General features: G+C 40.8%; 1 protein-coding gene across 3 annotated transcripts in view; it reads left to right on the forward strand.

The window, feature by feature from the left end:
- The window catches only part of insyn1 (inhibitory synaptic factor 1), a 54,489-nt gene extending 41,450 nt beyond the window's left edge, over positions 1 to 13,039 (forward strand). For all 3 annotated transcript variants that reach the window (XM_032514909.1, XM_032514913.1, XM_032514910.1), the window contains one exon: positions 10,972 to 13,039. In XM_032514909.1, coding sequence (XP_032370800.1) covers positions 10,972 to 11,778 — 807 coding nt within the window. In that variant the 3' untranslated portion in view covers positions 11,779 to 13,039. The remainder of the gene's footprint in view (positions 1 to 10,971) is intronic.
- The last annotated feature ends 4,548 nt before the right edge of the window (positions 13,040 to 17,587 follow it).

Raw genomic sequence — 17,587 nt, forward strand, 5'->3', positions numbered from 1 at the left:
ACTTTAGGGCAGGATTTATTCTGTTGTTGGCATGCTGTTGATGGATATGTCTTACTTCATCAGGATATATGAGCTCTGCATGTGAAAAGGTACAGCCTCAACACAGTAAACCAGTACAATTGTAGAGAAAGTTGCAGCCAGGCACAGCAGATTAATGGCTGACGTTTGCTTTCATTATTTATAACAACCTAATACATTATTGCATATAGAGCAGAGCTGCAGAAGTGGCCTGTATGTTGAATAGTTTGGGTAACATGTCATGGTGTTATATGGCATCTGCCATCTCCAAATTATTAATACATTCTATGCACTCAGTCACTGCACACTACATGTGTACCCATGTATTTTATTACATTATACGGAGACTGTCCTCACCAGGGAACCAACAGCATTAAAAGACACCTCTGTTCATGTTTTCCATGCATGTGACCTTTTGAGATTATGGAAGTAACGACTGTATTCTATCGATAGAAAAGGTAGGAGTAGTCGTGTGAAGTTGTTAGACTTCCACAAAAATGCTTTAAAAGGAGTTTGGCTAAGTTAGTTGACAAAGTATTCGAGTTTTAGACATCTTACATCTCCATTTCCTACAGTTTGGGAAAGTCATTTTAAACCAATTTATACTACTATTTAGGGTAAGATTTGTTCCTGCAATATCCGATAGATGTATTCACATTTACTGTACCTCTACATATACATATATAGCAGTTTTTCACAAACTGCGTTCAAATTGCCTTCACACCGTGGGATTTACAGGAAACTGTGCATGCGTGTAATCCAGCATAGTTTTTTCTCAGCTTCGGTGTTTACTCTCTTCATTTTGCATCAGATCTGTAGCCTTTTGTTTCTACTTCTAAATTGAATTTAGTTTTAGAGCTTACTGTAGTATTTATACACACTTACCATGGGTCACCAAATTAAGCGGGGCCAAGTCTTACAACTTTAACCATGATGGTCAACCAAGTATACATAGCCAACTAAACTTTTCCGAACCTTACCATAGGTGATGAGACATTTTTCCAGTGGTGATATTGCTAAAACATATTGGTTGTTTTAGAGCACTGAAAAATATATGACCTTGCACAACACCGAATTGTGGTAATGACTACTGAAAACCTAAATGGATTTTATAGTTTGACTTTCTAGTCAGTTTTCTAACAGCTAACACTTTTCAGCTGCACTATCTAGCAATGTCGGTTGCTGCTTGCTTAAGACAAACAGTACTAGTGTGCACTGAACTCGACACAAATGATGTCAATAAAGAAACCATCTGTGATGTTATAAACATAGAGCAACAAAACAACCCCTTAATGTACTTCCCTAAACCTGGAGTGTCTAAGTGTTCCTGTAACTGTGACTTGTTGACATAAGTGACAGTAATGTCAACAACTGAAAACAGTCTGGGAACAGTCACGGATGATACCGGTGTAATTAACCCTAAGCTGTATGACAGAGTTGTCATACAGCTCTCCCCTACCAACAGAGTTGACAGATCTAACAAAAATCTAGCAAAATCTTGTGGGGAAAACAGTAAAAAATATTTTTTTAAAGTAAGCCTGTAGTATTTTTATTTATTTTTTTGCATCTTGGTTATTTATTCAAGATCTTCGGTAAATCCATTTACAACCCTGGAATTGCGATATAACACCCAATATCATCTGTCCCCAGCCCGAGAAGACAGGCATTGATAGAAGCCATAACAGGAATTTGGAAAGAAAGATTTTTAATTACAAAAAGAGAGCAGGTGATAGCTTTTGCATGGCAACACAAGCCATGGATCATTTCTCACACAACTATGAATGGAACTTTTCTTCTTGTAGTCTGAAGGGAGTGGATACTGCAGAATATTTAGCTGAATGGGGGCTTTGCAGTTTCATCCTCACTTATAATAAAAGGCAGTGATGGCTGTGTGTGACTGTATACGAGTGATAATGTGACTGAGTGAGTGAGTTGCAAATCAACTCTGATGTTGAAAAGATTTGTATTGAAGGCTTTCTAAGATACAAATATGTTCCTCATTGATACACAAGTGAAACAAAGCTGACAATGACATCCTAAAAAGCTGGTAAATTAAAATAAGTTTGGAAGATTATTTTACTGCCAGTCTTTCGTCTGCTGCCTGGCTTTCTCCTTCGGTCCCTTCATCTTTCTTATGCTCCGTCTTTGAATAATGTATGACTGTTAGAGGTTGTGACCACAGATGGATGCTTGTTTATATAAAGCAGACATACATTACACAGATACATATTTGTGTGTGCCTATCTACAGTTACATGCAACTGAGATCCAATATTTTCCAGTATTTGCACCATATAAGATCTCTATGAAGCCCAAAAGTCCAACTTTTGGTCAAATTTTTCAAATTGTGTAAAAGTAATTTGACAAAAAAAAAAAAAAAACAAGTGCACTTTCTTTTCCTTTAGGTTTCTCACATTTGTGAACTACTACCACTGCTGCTTAATAGGTTAGTGTCAATAAATAACTCAAACTCACAAAGTTATTATTCCATAATAACAAGTCTGTAAAATGATATGAATTTAATTTTCAGTCAACCTTTAATTGTTTCCTGGCTTCACACAGCATATGATGCAAACAGAATTTGACAGCCTAGAAAATTATTATGCTGGGATATTTTTTTTATTTACTAACATGTTTACTGCTGTTTTTAGTGCCTATTATTAGTATAGTATGAATTATGTAATGCATTGTTATTGTAATAAATCAACTTTAACAACAGTAAAATGCTTCATACATTCCCCACACAACACAGAGTATTATTAGTCACTAGCACAAAAACGGGACAGCCATGCAACTATACTATGTATCTTTTTTTTTTTTTTTTTTCTCCCTCGGGGTAGACTTGCTGCTTATCTGCTTACTGGTTTGGCCTGTAGACAAATTGGCAGTGTGAGATGTCAGGGTGAGGGATTTACTGCTGGATTGGGCTGAGCCTCTTCCTGTAGTGTTGTATTCTCCCCTGCTGGAGAGATTCTCCCCTTTTTCCAGCATGGGTCAACTACATTGACCCATACTCCCTCCAACCCACCACACACGCATAAACGCACACATTTGCAGCACTGACAAACTGTAATCACTTTAGACCTTCACTGGGTTTCCACGGAAAGACACCATGTTGTTAATAAAAACTTGACTCGAGTCATTAAAATGGGGCCGTTTGGCCTGGCTGCGCACACCTTCTTTTTGTGACCAGCGTAACCTGACAGTACTCTGGCCTAATCCGAGTGCTATCTCAGGGAAGCAGACAGACTGAGGAGCCCCGCAGCGTGGCACTACCATATTTCACTGGTCATTACCAGCGCTAGGCCTCTCAACACGGATAGAAGCAATGAAGGAGAACCTCAATAAATGATCAGTGTGCTCTGCCAGCACCAACGCATGCTACATCTGCTGCCTCCCTGTTGCTGGAAGACAGAGTCCCCATCTTGCTACCTCACTGATTGTACAACCCATAACCACTCCAAAATAATAGTATAAACCATCCAAAATTTGCCATACAGCAGGTGGATGCCTCTGCCCAGTCTAATAAACTAAATTTGGCTAAGGAAGTGGCTGATTTTGCAGAAATCAAGGACTGCGGTAGCACACCTCTTCTAAAGCCCCAAAAGGGATAAATGAGGCCCATTATGCGTTGACGTTTGTAATGATGCTTTTGATTAGTGAGTTGTCAGGAGGTATTGGCCCTATGCTCACCACAGCTTTGTTTAGCACTTTAAGGCCTTCATAAGATGTGTTTTTTGAGAAAAGATGAAAAAGCAGGGGGCACATGCCTAATGAAGTCTCAAGCTTATAGCCCCTCTCATGACAGGATAATTACACCAAATGCTTCCAGCGAACACTTCAAAAGACACTTTATCCCTGTGCCAACACCACGCAACACATCTCACCAATCAAGATAGCCTGACCTAAATCAGGTCCCCCTGACTTGTCTGTAATGTCTTCCACCCACAGACCCACTGGACCTCCGCAGAGTCAACTGCAGCAGAATCACAACAACACTCAAATGTAATTGAGGAATACACTTAGCATACAGGAAGTCTTTTTTACATTGCCGCAGAAACACTGACCAATAGGCATTTGAAGTGCAGCTATATTAAAGTTGTAGTCTAGACAAAATCTTTGTTTTGTATAATGAATGAAATCAAAGTTTGTAGATTGCTTTGTATTAAAGTACAAAAGCTAAAGGTCAGTTTAAAATCGCAAGTGCCACAATGGATTGATGTTTTCATGGCAGAAAGCATCAAAATGTCTATAGAGAATTCTTGAATGACTCATGGCATTATTAAATATGCTGCGGTGTATCCATGCACCTAGTGTGTTCTAAAAAATGTTTTACCTAAATGTGTTAAAATGTCTGTAATGGTCTTCATCTACATACATGACCATGTTGAGATTACAAGCAGGCATGTGCATTGGTCTGTGCGTGCCAGTCATAGCACCCGGCTCCTGCTTCATAAAACTGCCCTGAGCTTTCATGTGATGTGGCCCAAGCTTCCAAGCCAACAGCGCTGTGCAGATATTGCACCATTTTGCATGTTGTATACATATTGCTGGGTAATATTAAGTACGTAACGAGACATTCAAAATGCTCCCAAAGTGCTTTTTCATCCAATGGTGAATAAGATGTCGGGATGAGATTGCACACGTTTACGAGTCACTGGACAATTTTTCTAGCAAATCCAGTAAATATTTTCTTTCAAAGTAAGTCTGGGATGATAAATTAGCTTCTGGGGGATACGATAAACCATATCACTACAATGTGAGTGCCTTGGATCGTCCCCTCTTCACATCTTGAGGGGAATTAAATTGAGGGGAAGTAAGCATGGGGTAAGGAGTAAGGAGAAACTGCAAAACTGTAGGAGCTAACTGCAATAAAACTATTTTTGCGAACGTTTTACTTACAAAGCCAGCAAGCAAGGCTATTTTGTTAATTGCTGAGACTTTCTAACTGGCATAAACGCTTCCAGCGCTGCACAGGAGCAGGCTGGAAATCTATTGTGACATGTTCAGAAAGAAATAACATTTAGATGTGTTAGAATGGCTCCACTGAACACATTTTAGATTTTTTCCCATGACAAAAAAAAAAAACCCAACCACACTAGACGTTGTATGCTGCATAATTGACGAACAAGCACTGCAAACTTCTCTCAGTCTACTCGGAAAATGACTCCTGGACGAACGGGTGGCACAGGAACAGATGGAGAGAGGCCAGTTAAACACAGCGTAATGAAGCGATCCACAGAAAATTCACTCATAAAGCGTGCATTTCAAATGAACACAGAGAGTGTTACGTCTCGTTTATTTTGGTAACTCACACCTGAAATTTATTTTACATATGTACAGACAGCACTGCTACAGATGCCATATTTCAGAGTTGTTTTTGTTTGCTGATAAATACTAGAATATGCAATGCGGCATGAACTTGGAAAACATTATGATGATGAGAATCATTAAAGATCTACGTTTACATAATTTACGTATAGAACACTTACAAAAGAGATGGCAACCTCCATCTGTTTTAATACAGAAAGCCATCAATGCACATCAAAACAAGCTATTCCTGTTAAACATCTGCTTAAAAAGCAACAGAGTGATTAGAACATGTGGTACAAATTTCCCTCCTTATCAGAGGCAATTTTACACCCACATTTTCACATTTGCTGGGAACAGGTACCACACTCACAATAAATAAATCATGATAGCAGCTGCAGCTGAATATCAGAGAGGACTCTTGTGATGATAGTAGACAGTATGGAATCCATTTCCCAAATCACTACTCCGCCTGAGCAGAGCCTCTTCTGAGATTTTTTACATTACTGACCATCACTCTGTAAGATAATCCTTGCCTGTCTTTTCCATCACTGTACCTTTGTGTCACAGACAAGGCTTCAACTGCCCTCTTTTACTCTGACCCTCAATTACCCGGCCCAATCATCTCAGACAGGTGTTGAGGTACAGTAATAAACCCTCGCTTGATGCTGCCGAGGCAGCCTCTCTTTTAAAGCACCTCTGAGAGCTCTGAAATTACTGAACTTGGTGTTGATCAGGTGCAGTGACCACAGTTGACTCGGGGATGCCGGCTCATAGTGTGGATTGAAAAAGAAAAAAGTAGTACCATTACCACTTATTGCTCTGTATGGACTGCATAAAAAAGATCAGTTGTGCTTAGTGTTGGCTGGGCAACCATGCTTTTATAGTGGGTAGACCATATTATGAAGAAAAAAAAACTGTTTATTGCTATAATTTGTGCGCTTGTCACTCATACACAGAATCACGGATAGTGTTATAGTCATCGTCATAGTTTTTAGTAGCTTCCACTAGACACCAATTACAGTAAAAGTAGTAAGTTAAGTTGTCGGCGGAGGCATTGAGAGAAAATTAAAGACTAAAGATAAACTCAAATCCCCAGCACTTGTATCCGCGCTTATGCTATACATTACTGCTTAACTGTGTTGCAAATGGAGTCTTTTCAGTCACCAGGATGTGCCATCACTGCATCATAAACTTTGTCGAGTGGTAACGCAATAAAGTCCACAGGGGATACACAGCCCACCTCTAAAGGTTTATCACAGCTTCAAGCTGCATAGCCAGAATTTTAAGGAAAACGAAACAAAGGAGACAAAAATGCTGCTATATCGACTAACTAGTATTTAACCAATATGTGTACATTTCAAGCATTGTTAGAAGCCATCATGTCACCTGTCAGTCAGTCAGTCAGAGGATAATAGTCAGTAGAAACACGTGACGGGTGTTGTCCACCCACACAGGTGTTTTCAATTACTCTGGCTGATTAGACTCATCTGCACAGGGATCATTAAGTGTTGTTGCAGTAAACATGAGCTGGTTATTGCATAGGAAATGAGCATCGGATTAATTCTGTTTACTAGTGTAATGTTTGGTTCATTTTCTACTCTTAAATGCCCTGTCACTTCTTAGTTGCACTTTGGGACCTACCATAGGATAATAAAAAAAAAAAAAAGAAGACATTTGGTATCTTCTTTGCTAAAGTGCTTTACGGGTTTGATATACAGGTCTTCCAGTGTAAAAATGTCTCAATGTAAAGTCACAATTACTTTTGCCTTCAGTTTTTGACTCTTGCAGATTTTCATGATGCATTTTTCTATTTTAAACACAGTGTGGGCATTGTTAATGACTGGTTCCTGATGTGTTCATTCATACTTTGTGCTACCGAAATCTGCTCCTCCAATTTACTCCATAGCTCCCTCCTCACACTTTCCCTGAGTGGAAGAAAAGGTAGAGACTAGTGTTCATTGCTGCATTGTGACCTAGAAAGACCTAGAAAGTTTCTGCAGAACCCTTCGAGCTGGGCAAACTTATCAAGCTAAATTAGTCTACATACCACAGGCAGGGGTCAGGCTAACCAGCAGCGGACGCTGCCGCAGCTTACCGTTAACACTCAGGAACGCATTTTAAAATGGAAAATAAGCAGGGTCATGATCCACTGCAGGGAAAGTACAGCCACATTCGGTTAACGTCCGGCGACCAGACACTTCCTTCTTAGGATTCCTTTTACCTTTCTTTCAAAAATATCACAGTAATATCACAGTTACAACTTTCTGCTCATTGCAATAACTGTCAACCAACAAAACAGTCTGTGTTGGTTTCATAGCAAGCCTGTGAAATACATTGGGCAGATTCAGTTCAGTTTAACTGAACTGATCAAGTCTCTCACGCAAGTTTTCAGCCTGAAAAATTAACGTCTCACATTAACAACTCCATGAGTAAAACGTCAGCAAATCACACAGCAAACACCTTGAGTAATTCAAAGATTAGGGGACTCATACAGCCCAATTCCCTCTGGGCAGTCTGCCAATAGTAAAGCACCGTCCAGTTACTCATGAGGTGAACAATGCCACAACTGGCAGATCTGATGAGAAGCTCTTTGACAGATGAACCACTGCCTTGCATGCAAGTCCTGCGACTTAACAGCAGAAAATATATAAGAGATATAAAATTTGGTAGTGTGGAAATTGATTTGAGAATTTAAATCCTCATCTTGAGATATTTGTACAAGATCATCAAGCTCACGGATGTCAGTTGCCATGTTTGCAGTGAAGATCACCTGAGATTTTGCTTAGCACATTATTAGTGTGTTTGCATTTACAGTCTTAAACTCACAATTCCTTTTTTTTTTTTTGGCATGACAATTTCACTTTGAGGTTTTTTAACATTAATATGAGTTGCCCCAGCCTGCCTATGGTTCCCCAGTGGCTAGAAATTCTGATAGATATAAATTGAGCCCTGGGTATCCTGCTCTGCCTTTGAGACAATGAAAGCTCAGATGAGCCAATCTGGCTTCTAATGAGGTCATAAGGGGCAAGGTTACCTCCTCTTTCTCTGCTTTTCCTGCCCAGATAATTCGGCCCACCCAAGAGAGAGACTTGACTTTCAAACGAGCAAAGTGGCAGATGGTCAAAGCTACACCCCCACCTTCCACCTTGCCCCCCCTTCTCCTCCTCAAAAGCTACAGACTCAGAAATGGCACATACTAAGGAAAGCTTATTGTGGGACTGGCTCTAGTGGCTGTAATTTTTCACCAAGGCTGAATTTTGGGAGAGACTTCAGATATGTTATTAGAGGACCACTAAGGTCTATATAAAAGCATCCAAAGAGCACCATGTCATGGGACCTTTAAAGATGGACAGAGATCGACTGGGTGGATCCCGCCCACTCTGCCGGCGATTTGATTTTACCCTGCAGCTCAGTCTGGAAACCTGCATGTTAATTCTACTGCTTCAGTTCACAATTTTGCGGGAACCAATCACAAACTGGCTTATCTACCTTGCAAGCTACTGGTGGGTTAAACACAACGGCGATAGAGAAGCGACCAAGCAGCTTCTTGTTTACATTTAACATAGTGGCCACCGTAGCGCAGCAACCCGTTGATGCTGCTGTTGCTTCTACATCACCTGGATCGTCGGTCTGATTGGTTGAAGGACTATCCAATTGTGTACAGTCATTTGAACTATGCCGGTTGGTCACGCCTCTTGTGCAGAGAAAGTACAAAGCAGATTCCCCAGACCAACAGTCATTCTCAAATCTGTTGAGCTTGGCTTGGTGATAGCCAGACTAGGACAGAGAATAAATTAGGACTTTTTTTTTAGTCATCAGAGACAGAAAGGCGCAAACACACTGCTATTCAGCTGCAATTATGTTGCAAACTCATATGTGCACGTTTCTAAAACAACTTTTATTTTAGGCTTAATTGCTTAATGGTTTGAGGAAATGTATCATTTACAAGCTACATGAACACTGAGTGTTTTTATTTCACAATAGGTCGTTGTTGAGAGCAGAACATGCTGAATGAAGGTGCAAAATGTCAAGTGTAGAGGGCTTGGATTTTAGGTGTTGTCGGCAAACCAGTGTGATTTTAGCTGAAGTGCTTTCTATTCATCAAACACTCACCGCTGTTCCTGCTGATGACAGAAGCAGTGAGGTTCATTTTGAGTTAACATTGAATTAAACGCATTAAAAAAACACATTTCTATGCAGGTGAAAACTTGAGTAGTTTATTTTGTTTGGCAGACATTACAGGGATTAAAATATGTCAAAGCATCAACAGCACTGCGATAAGTGTTTGTGGCATAAAGCTATATGTTGGGTGGCTGCAGTGCATCATCAAGGCAAGAAAAACGTCAGCCACTGGACTGAGCTTTCACCACTCATCTAGGAATGCTTCTTTACCTCTTCTCTCTCTCTCTCTCTCAGGGCTGAAGATCTCGTCTCTGATGAGTCGTGACACACTTTCAGTGCTACAACATCATTCCAGAGGAGATTTAATTCTGTCTTGATGTAGCATTCAACTAATTTACAACACCTGTCCACAGGAGGCCCCGGCACAAATAAAAAACAGTTTTAAAACCATGAACAAATAATTAAGGATTTATGGATGAAAAGAAATGTAATAGCAAGCTGTAAAGGTAAACACAGATCTATTAGCAGCTGGGAATAAATCTTAGCTTTTGTTAAACCTGCCTGTGGGGAGTAAATCAGTGGGATGTAAATCATCTGGACATTTCCTGTAATGTATTTGGTATGCTGTCACAGAAATTTATATTAAAATGAGATTCACAGTGAGCACTTTTAGTTCAGTTTCTTGCATTTTGCATTTGTAATGCTTCTGGAAATACCAAAATATGAGTAATAATGAAGCCCCTGTGAACATTAAAGGGGCCCTGTGGAGTTATGCTTACATTCAGTGTTACTCACCAAAACACATTGTCTATATCCTTGAGGTCTAACAAACTTGTCGAGTGCATTTCCTTCCTCATAAAACATCTGCAAAGCCATTTTTTAGGCATCTTAAATCATGCATGTTTACCAGCTTGGAGTCTTCTTCTTTCCTGCGTTGGCAGAAGCATTGCTGCATATCTTGTAGTGTAAGCGCCACCTGTTGATCAGTGGAATAGTGTGACACTTCTCTTAAGACTGTATCCATTATTTGTTAAGGGGCTCCATCGCACTACTAGAGGTCTTAAACTCCACAGGGAGCATTTAAGTAATACAGTGGCGGTGCAAAGAGCCCTTTGTTATGCTGCTATTGGTGTTGTCATGTAAAATCACTCCAGAAATGCATCTGCAATGTACTGGGTTCTAATGATGCTAGTTTGACCACTACAGATGCTCTGAGATACAGTTGCTTGGTCTTTACCCGTTTCAAAATGTATTCGCAAATGTTGATGTGAATTTGACCTGGATAATACATGTCTGCTCAAAAGGTTATAGCAATCCATCCAGTCATTGCTTTGATATTTCAGTGTGGACGAAAGTGGTGGACTGCCTGACCAACAGACTGACGTTGCCATCTTAGGACCAAAAAAATAAATATATAGATGAATATCTCAATCTAAATGAAACCTCTTTTGGGCCTAAACATTTATTTCTCCACAATATCTCATCACTTCTCTCTCATGCTCTCCCTTTTCTGTTGCAGGTGGTGGGTCAGATCGATAAACTAACGTCCGACTTTGACTTTGACCTGGAGCCCGATGACTGGACGGTGGCCACAGCCAGCAGCACGTCCAGCAGTGAGCGAGGTTTGGGAGAGGCCTTCAGGCTAGACTTCCTCAATGCAGATGTGCTTTCTGATAGCTGGGAGTTCTGCAGCTACCTGGAGGCTGCTGGCGCCGCCGCCCGCATACCTGGTGAGCGACCAGAGCTGGGCTGCGGGACCATCCCCACCCAGACGCAGACCCCCACCCCGCCCCCCTCCACTGCCTCAGTCTACTCCCAGATGAATGGCGGGCTACCCATCCCCAATGGGCCTCGCATTATTACTCCAGATTCATCCAGCGAGGAGGCCAGCAGCTCCACGCACAGCCACAAGACTTCTCGTACCTCCGGCACAAGAGAAAGAGTCCGCTTCAGTGACAAAATTCTGTACCACGCATTGTGCTGTGATGACGACGAGGAGGATGAAGAGCAAGAAGAATTACAGGAGGACAAGAGTGGCTGTGCTACACCAGATAGCGATAGTGAACCCAGTCTCCTGTCAAGCTCAGTCATCCCCAAACGTTCTTCCTCTGAGCACTCACTTCTCCATAACTTTCTGGATCCTTCTTACATCTCCTCGCCAATGAAGGGGACAACGGGAGCTCACAAACTACCCAGGAAAGGTCTCTTGAATCCCGGCTGCCGCAAAAAACTGTTACGAAATAGCAGCACACAAACTGTCTCTGACAAGAGCACCCAAACTGTACTGCCCTATATTCCAACCAAACAGAAAACAAAGGACCACTGAGAAAGCCCTAAGTTTATCATAAATCTCATGAAGAGGACTGTGCATTATTTAATATTAAATACATAGCTCATAGATTAATACACAAATTAATTACTAAATAAATAAATGATATATGGGAAATCACTCGACTACCTAAAGTTATTCTGAGGCTCAGGGAAAACACGATGAAATGAAGCAAAGCAGATCATTAAGATGAAAGGTACTGGTGGACCAAAAGGTTAGTGCCTGTTCTGATGTTGAAACGGATTCCCTATGTGTAATAATTTGAAACAATGACAGAGGTTATAAAAGCAATCATTTTTACAAGAAAATGTTAAGTGTTCAAAATTGAAAGGGAAGTATGAAGAGGTCCTTTCCCCTCCTCATACTATAGTTGAAGTCACAAAAAAAGAAAAGAAAATGCTTGTTCCTATAATGTGGATACAAAACGCTGCACATTCTGTACTCTGTAATCTGTATAAACATTGTCTTTTTTCATGTTCCAGTTATTTCAAATGTCAGAGGGATTGTTGCTTTCGGCGGGATAATGTATCTAGATGCACATGTCAAGCCTCTTCCTCTCTTTGATGTCAACAAAGAAGTTTAAGCGAAGAGTCAGAAAACAACGTTATTTACCTGCCCTTGATTTTATAACTCATCTCAATGTGATATTTTCTTGGTCTGCTGCAGAAACATAAGAGTGGCAGTCGGAAAAACAGATATATAAAGTAATTTGAGAATGTGAGCCACACAAAAATGACACTTCCAATTGTTTATCTTCGTCTGTGCCAGACGGTAACGCCATTAGGCCTCGGATCCGGCTGAAATAGCAGTCCACAAAAAAGTGCTTAAGGTTTTGTCTCTCCATTCAGTTGCCCAGTGGGGAATTGAGCAGCATTCTATTCACAGGGCTAACGCCAATAGCAATTCCTGATCAATATGTTAGAGGGAGGTTGCAGTGAGAGGTCTCTCTGCTGAGCGTGCATACCACTCTCCTGGGATCTGTGAACAAAAACTCACAGTCAGATCTATTTACTCACACTGAGTGGAACAAAAATTAGAACTGTGGTCCTAAAGAACTGACATTTCAAAAAATGTGTCCAGGAATAAGAGCATAATGGTGGAAAGAGAGAGTGTTCCTGTTCTATATTTTTTGTTTTACCGAGCAATAATCTACCCTGGGTAAAGGCTTTGTGAGACTGCTCTCCGGGTCCCCTCATTCTTACTTTCCTAATGTTGTGTTTTCAAGTTTGAAAAGAAAAAGTAAAATGTCAGTCTTAAAGAGGTACTTGCTGACTCCTATGAAGCTGACCTTTGTGCCTCTGATCACCTAATGTGGACTTCAGCTGCCGCAGTAGGCACAGAGAGGCTTAGATTTTCTTTCACACATTCAACTAGTATATTTAATGCTTCCATGTATTGTAAGGGAGTTTTGTGAATTAGTTTTCACAGTGATGCTAGTAGTTGGAACACACTGTGAAATGTACTTTTTGACCTCAGAATTACAGGCGTTTTGTTGTTTAGACTACTTCTTAGGAGATTGTCTTTCCTTTGTTGGTTCCACAACAACTCCATTTTTTTTTAAAGGTAAAAAAAAAGAAGACAGTTTTAGTCTGCAAAAATGTCCTAAAAAAATCTGCAACTGGTCAAATCAATATTTTGGAAACAACAACCATAACTCAAATGTTGTTGTTATGCAAATTGCTGTAATGGCAATAACTGTTGAAAATGAAGTTAAAGTTTTAATGCGTAACTTTTTGATATGAATTAAAAATCAATTGCTGACATTAAGAGAAACTCATAAGGAGGTAAAAACAGAAGGGTATACATCAAAAGAGCAACACATTGGTGGTAGAAAGGTTTAAGAATGGGAATCGATAGCGTCTGGCAACTTTCCCACACAGAGTGAAGATAATTACCTCTTCTGAAGAGTCCATCATGTTTTTTTATCCTTTATGTCCTCCTTGGCTACTAGCAACTGTGTGAAGGGGGGTTGTCATGGGAGGCTTGTATCATGTGGACGTCCAACTCTAACGTAAGTTTAGTTACAATTGAACAAATTACAACAAAACAATATTTGGATGCCACTCTGGGTACCAGTGCTGGTATTTCAGAGATTCTCTGCTTCCTTTATGACTTGGAATGTCTTGAGTCCTGAACAACTGGCCCCTGCAACACTGTAGATTATTAGGTACTTTGGAGAGGCACATCCATAACAGCCCACCTCTTTGTTTTTGTTTGTGTGTTTTTTATTACAGTTATTGTATAGTGCACTGCTTAAGGGAATTACAGCTGTGCTGTTTAGGCAGCATTAAGCCTCAAGAGCCCGATATAAGGGAAGCAGAGTGAGCACTTTTACACCAGGTAGCTTGGTAGAAGCCACACAAGCATCAATTGGCCTGAAGCTGATGTGCTATACATGCATATACCAGAAGTAATTTGGTGATTTTTTCTCTACTTTTGTAATGCTTTCCTTTTGTCATGCTCTGGCTCAGTTAATCCCAGGTACCTGTGAAGAAAGCGGCACTGAAGAAAGCTTAATGGCTCACTCCCCAAAGCATTGGCTGCCATTTCCCTGCTAGATTGGGGACCAACAGGTCATCACAGCCATTAGCATAAAAAAACAAAGCTATGCCGCCACACAAGCAAAGCATCAATTACAGGAAAACAAACTAAGCCCTTATTGTGATGCCTATACATCCGCCAGACATTAAAAACTGAGAGGGAGTTTCCTTTTCCAATCTGAAGATTGTATAAGTAATATTTGCAATGAAATCACCTCTTCAAATATAGAGCTGTTTGGCACTGCGGCAGAATACATTATCATTGGGAGAGATTTGAGATATTTGAACAAAACATTAGCAACGTCTCTTTTGCCAACAAGCTCATTATTCATCTCTTATAGGGCAGAGCTTTGTCCTCGGACAAGGATGGGAGGCATCCAAAGGTTATGGAAACCTGAGCACACTGATGCCAAGTCATCTGCCCAACATGAAGAGTATTTTATGATGCCACTGCAGACAAAACAAATGTTTGTGTATGACTGCATATGTGCGTCTCTATTGTCTGTATGTTCACTGCCTTTGTGCCTGCACATTGTGTGAGGAGATAAGTGAGGTTTTTGAATTACACATCGCCTAATGTTTATTTTATTATTTATTTCACTGTCACAGTAATTAATGGAGATCAATTCAAAAAGACGCAGCACATCCCCCTGGATGTCATTTGGCCTGACTTGTCCATAAGACGAGATTAAACAAAATCTATTTTAGAAGGCTGCAAAGTGAGTCATGCCATCTGTGTTTTGACATCAGCAGTGGGAATGTATTGGTTCACATCCCAATGTTGACTGAATGACAACTAGTGTAAAGCAAAAGCACTCACAAGGTGATGATGACACCAACACACAGAAACATACGCCACCAACCCCTTCCATACACACAATTCATAGATAATTACCACACTTCACTCTCTTTGCCCCTTGCCCCCATCAGTGAGCTGAGGAAAACAGATGACAGATCTCTGTTTTCTCTGCTGATTGGTAAGGGTCCATGAAGCGGAGAGCTCAATGCAGCCTCACTGATTACTATGGATTGGCTAACGGCTGGGGCTACCTAAGGTTGATTTGTTTCATCTTTGTGCCATTTATATCCTGCCGCTACAAGAACAAACTATTTCAACCCCATCTCCCTCGTCCTTCTCCTACCGGCAACCTTTTTTCACCGAACAACCCTCGCCATTCATGATATTGCTGGCCGGCCACTGCAACTCCACCGCATCTTCTACTGAGCTCACAAACACATGGGACAGTCATTGTATGTCTTTGCTTTAGTCAACCATGCAGAGTGTGTGGTGTCACTGAGCAAAATGCACAGTACCCAGATCTTAGCTTGAAGAGTTCACTGCTCCTGATGAGACAAGGTCAGCTCCAGTGGTACAATATGTTGAACTTGAGGTGCACTGGATGGTTGGCACAGGGTTACATGGCATGCCGCGTACCCCATGTAAAGGGCACCCGTGTTATGCACACACAGACACTGGTTACAATCTGCCACGGAATTTATTCTGCATTTATGCCTAGGCCGATTCCAGACCAACTCCCAGCACCAGAGGGATGGCCGGACAAGGCCACGTCAACCATCACCATTTCATTGGGCCGGGGGAGTGATTAATGAAGAGCAATGCAACAGCCGCAGATAAGATTAGACCTTCACAGGTGATAAAGGACAAGGCCTGTTGCTGTGAGTGGGGGGCTGGGCGGTTACTGGGACAAAACACTGCTTTCACATGACTTGGCACACAATAATTAAAGTTAATAAGAATGCTGTCACTTTCACATACACCGTGGCATTGTGACTGAACAGTGTGTCAGAGAAAACAAAGAAAGGTAATGGGAGGCAATAATAATTCTATGATAGGTCAAAGAGAAGGCAATAATACAACCTTCATCAAATACCACATCATTTTTAGTGTTTGTACTGGAGATTTGACTACTTTTTGGGGCATTTTTTAGCACTGACTTTAACGTGACATACTCCTTTCACTGCTTATGAAAGGTAAAACGAATTGTAAAAATGTATTGTCTAATATAAACGGACCCAGGGACAACGGCAGTCTTTAGCATTTAGGCTTACCAGAAACGCACTTCAGTAAGATCACCTGGCACAAGTAGCATTTCAATCTTACAACTGCTACATCCAGTAGAAGGACAGATGCAGCAACAGATGGATAGAACTGTATGATGCAGTCCACTTGAGAAAAAAAATGATCATCACACCCAGGCTAAAGAGAAAAAGTTACAATTTTCTTCGCATTACCTGACTGATAATTGGAATATCTCCCCAATGTGAACTTAAAATTGTGGCATGACCGAGTGAGGCACAGAACTGCGTAATCACTGCAGAAGCAATTTCTGAGAGCGAGTAAAAAAGAGAGACAGAGAGAGAAATGATTGCAGGGGAAATGCTACGAGTCCTCAAATTGAACCACCATAGAAATGTAACCTTGTTGCATACCACATTAAATTGCACACAAATGATGTGTGTAATGACATGCTCAGTTGAGTGAGGAATACAAGAGACAATTGAATCGGTCCAGAAAAATACACAATTACACAAAACATTACTGACAGACTGCAGGAATAGGTGAGGCATGTTTCAGGGGAATATTATATATATATATATATATATATATATATATATATATATATATATGTGTGTGTGTGTGTGTGTGTGTTAATGGTAAGCTGTGAAAGGAAAGATTCAATTGGAGAAAGCGGCTGTTAAATGAATTTGTATTTGAAAGGTGGACTGTGGTGTACAAATACAGTTAAGTGCACTGCTTTGTGTGTACATATAATTCTGACAATACATGCTAGTCCAAGTAGAAAAAAAAGCCAGCAGCAGTCCAGACATCTCCGGTTTGGCAGCCTGTCAGCATTTCCATGACATTTTACAGGTAAAAGGCCAATAAGGCAGGGAATTGCTGACAGTTTAGTAAGACCAACAAATAAGAGTTAAATAATAAGACAGGTGCAATGTACAAGGCGAGTCCCCAAGTGCCCCTTATTTCACCTTACAAGGGGCTTTCCCCATTGCTCATATTTACTTCTTTATCCACGGTCACAACACTATACCCTATTTTTATGTCTCTCTCACATGCACACCTTCCTCTATCTATTCTTTCCCATGCACTTGTCTCCTTGCTGTAATGAGCCCTCCACTGCGGTCTTCATCAAACACACAGCAGTTTGCAAGGTGCCAAGGACAGGTAAGAGTCATTCTCCAGAGGACCCACTATGAAACACAAGGGGGGAAATTAGTTGGAGTTT

This window comes from Etheostoma spectabile, chromosome 1 (assembly GCF_008692095.1).
Source record: "Etheostoma spectabile isolate EspeVRDwgs_2016 chromosome 1, UIUC_Espe_1.0, whole genome shotgun sequence".
NCBI lineage: Eukaryota > Metazoa > Chordata > Actinopteri > Perciformes > Percidae > Etheostoma > Etheostoma spectabile.